Here is a 3,725-nt window from a genome sequence, read left to right on the forward strand (position 1 = left end):
ATTGCTAAAAAATCACAAAGTGTAGATAATATTCCACCTGAGCACTTATGCCTTTTCTCCTCCCACATGTCCTTTGATTGTGACCTTGTTCCCCACACTTTGTGCATGAAATGGTGATGTGGTAGGTTCTTGGCAGCTTGTTCCCAGTGGGTGGTGCAGGTGGTTCACCAGCCTCTCTTATCCTATTTTTTTTAGGCCTGCCAGGTTGTTTTTTGTAGTGGGTATTATTTCAATCCCATTTTTTTTATTTTTCCCATTGATCATTATTGGCCCATATGCCCTTTTCCATGCATCCTTCTTTTAGCAAGAATGGACATATAGAACATGGTCTTCATGTCTTCTTCCAATGCATGCAATTGCATGTCCACAAGGTATCCCTATGAGAATCCATCTTCTGGAAGAGCAATAGTGCCTTGCCAAGTCTACCTCATATATTCTATTATGCATATGCTCCATTTGATATTTTTTCTCACCTACATAATATGCAATGCACAAGCTACTGTCAACCCTATTCTTCTCAATGATAGCTCGAATTCTTGGTCCAATCTCACCTACCCATTTGTCACAAAGCTGCTCTCTGATTTGCCATCCTTAACATCAAATACATCCTTATCCACTCCAACATACTCAGAATTGGCTTATCTCTAGCATCCAAGATGGATGCATTAAAAGCCTCACACAAGTTGTTCAACAAAATATCACATTTTGGATCCTCACCGAAGTGTGATATGCTCCAATGGGAAGCATTGGTATCCCTCAACCAATTGGCAGCAGGTTCATCTAATTTCTCCATTTTCTCTAACTCAGTGTCAAACCATTTTATAGTTGTAGCCCTTGCAGCTGACCATAAGATTTGTTTAAGCTCCAAACCTTGATATCTCCCTTTGAAATTGTTATAAAGAGGCCTAACACAATGTCTATGTTCAACCCTAAGCATTAAGGACTCCACAGCTCCTATCAAACCCTTTTGATTGTCACTCATAAACACCCAGCCATGCGCATCTTCAATATCTAAGTCCTGCATCAACAAATTCAAAAACCAAGACCAACTGCTCTATCTTATTCTCAATTTCAACTACAGCATAAGCAATGGAAAACATTCCATTGTTTCCATATATGCCAACTTCTATTAGAAGCTGTCCAGGATGAGGTCCCTTTAAATGACGCCCATCTACTCCCACAACAAGCCTACACCCAAGTAGAAACCCTTGCCTAAGGGCTGCAAAGCATACATATAGTCTCTGAAACCTAGCCTTTCTACCCTCCAATGTTGTTTTCATTTTGATTGTACTAGTAGGGTTATACTTCCTAAGAACAACAATATAGTCCCAAAGCTTCCTATACTGCTCCTGATAAGAACCAACAAGCTTTAGATTTGCCTTTGACCTAGCTTTGTATGTCTGCCATCTAGATATGTCACTCATATAATCTTTCCTCACCTTAGCTTTAATTATGCCAACATCTATTGTAGGGTTCATTCTCAAATCGTCTTCATACCTTTCAGCCAACTAAGAACTTCAAATACAATTCTTGTTCTCATCCCTATTACATAAGTGAGTCCCAACAAAAGTCTTCACGCACAAAGGCTTGGTCCTACTCGGCTTCCCATCCATTGATGCATGGATAAGCCAAGGGCAACCATCTGCCTTGCACTTGGCCTGTACCTTATAATAATCATTGATTGGAAACTTGGACAATCTACTTTCATTAATGAAGTTTTCCTTCATAGCTGCTCTATAATCATCTGCACAGGTATATGATTGACCTAACTCAGGCTTCACTATTCTTAAATTAGTTGCTCTCCTAAACTGTTTGAATCTTCTTCTTTTTTTTTATTCACAACTTGGTTAACCTCATCATCACTAGAGCTATCATTTAGGCTTATAAGCTCATCAGTGTTTGCATCATCAGACAATGGATCCTCTAGTGGGAGCTCACTGTGAATTTCTTCCCTACTAGTAGCTTCAACATTCTCCTCGAATGCAAAATCATCATCCTCCACATGTATAGAAGTATCTGCAGGATGCTGTTCATAATCAGAATCTACAAATTCTGAATCTTCTTCATCCTCTCTCATCTCTATATTCACCAATTCATCATCCTCATGTGTAGCTTGTGGTTGAGGCAGTGGGGATTGATGTCGCTCAAGTTCAAGCACTGGTGAGTGAGGTCTCTGGGGTGGTGGGTGGTGTGGTTAAGGTATAGTCATAGAAGTCAACATCTCATAAACTTCAGATGTGGAAAAGTGAGAATATTGACCAAAATAAACAAGTTATACAAAGTGCAACTCATGGTAAAATTTATACAAGTTATAGGACAAAGAATAAAATGAATTAAAAAAATACAATGTAGACTCTAACATTAATTTTGTGATTAATTGAACAATAAGTTTTTGCTGATAGTTGATTTTATTTGCTAATTTTGTGATTAATTGAACAATGAGTTTTTACTGCACCATTTGGTTTTTGCTTATAATTGAATCAAAGGTAGTTTATGTTATTTGTTGCATGCAGACTCCAAAATTAAAATAGCATGTTTGGTAGATTTCTTAAACAAATACTAACTTCTCAAATCTCAATGTAGATATTTCTACACGGTTGGACTTTAGCCTGGTGCCAATAAAAAATAGCATGTTTGCTGCATATAGTATTTGGACTTCTCAAATACTAACTAGCTTTCATTTTGGACCATTTGGTTCTTTTCAGCTTAGTGCCAATAAAAAATTTACCAATCACGGTTGGACTTTAGTTTGGGCTTGCATGTTCTTCACTCCTCTATACTAGCATGTTCTTCCTATACCACTCATCTTTAAGCTAACGTAAATATGCCTTAAGCCTAGACTTTTAACACATAAATTAACCAAAACTCAAAGTAAAAAGCTTACTGTTAGCGGCAATTTTTTTTTTTTCGCAGCAATTTAGGCAATAATAATAAAGAACAAAAGTTTATATTATTGTTTAATAAATCAAATAGTCTTTGATGTCATTCTATTTTTTACTGTTTTCATTTCATTTTCTATCCAATTTCACTACCAAAATCAAAATTAAAAATTAAAACAAGGCTAATAATATATATTTTTTAGTTTTAAAATACTAGTATAAACGGGCCAACCCGAACCTATTACCGGCCAGCCCGAACTTGTTACGGGCCAAACCCTAAACCCGTAACGGGCTCAAGCCGGCCCGGCCGAACGAGGTAAAAAACATTGGCCTAGCCCGGCCCACTTATTAACTGGTCGAGTCGTGCCGGGCCTACTTTAAAGTGGCCAGGCCCACGCCGGATTCGGGCCGGCCTGGCCCATTGTACACCTCTACATGGGAGGTTGTCAAGAACAACCATGTGTCGATGAAGAAATTTTGGGTTTGTGATTATGGAAAGGAAATTCTTTTTGTGTAGTTGAGTCTAACTGTTCTAAGGGGCCAACATTGAGGGAGCCCATTGTGCACTAAGGGCTATTCCGACTGACAACCAACTGTTATAATAAGATGACTAGCAAAAGGGGAATATGGGTTTGTTGGTTTATGGATTAACGGGAAGGGCAATACTTGGACCAATAAAACACTTACACTTCAGTTACACGTGTCAAATGACTAGCAAAAGGGGAATATGGGTTTGTTGGTTTATGGATTAATGAGAAGGGCAATACTTGGACCAATAAAACACTTACACTTCAGTTACACGTGTCTTTTTTTAAATGAAAAAACAAATTTACCAAACAACCAAAA

At 38.0% G+C, this 3,725-nt stretch overlaps 1 protein-coding gene across 1 annotated transcript; it reads right to left on the minus strand.

Moving 5' to 3' along the window:
• Positions 1-562: 562 nt before the first annotated feature.
• On the minus strand, positions 563-2,077 carry LOC147291574 (uncharacterized). The gene is made up of 3 exons (XM_086235980.1): positions 1,853-2,077; positions 1,080-1,508; positions 563-1,018 (listed from the first exon to the last, which is right to left on the minus strand). Exons 1-3 carry the CDS (start codon positions 2,075-2,077, stop codon positions 563-565), a joined length of 1,110 nt encoding a protein of 369 aa, XP_086092106.1.
• Positions 2,078-3,725: the final 1,648 nt, after the last annotated feature.

Source organism: Dryas octopetala, chromosome 3, assembly GCF_963921425.1.
Source record: "Dryas octopetala chromosome 3, drDryOcto1.1, whole genome shotgun sequence".
Taxonomy (NCBI): Eukaryota; Viridiplantae; Streptophyta; class Magnoliopsida; order Rosales; family Rosaceae; genus Dryas; species Dryas octopetala.

Coding starts and splice junctions, on each gene's coding strand:
- LOC147291574 (XM_086235980.1), bottom strand. CDS start 2,077: ATGAGAGAGGATGAAGAAGATTCAGAATTTGTAGATTCTGATTATGAA. Junction 1,509..1,852: donor ATAGCTCTAGTGATGATGAG/GTTAACCAAGTT, acceptor TGAAGTTCTTAG/TTGGCTGAAAGGTATGAAGA. Junction 1,019..1,079: donor TGTTTTCCATTGCTTATGCT/GTAGTTGAAATT, acceptor TTGTTGATGCAG/GACTTAGATATTGAAGATGC.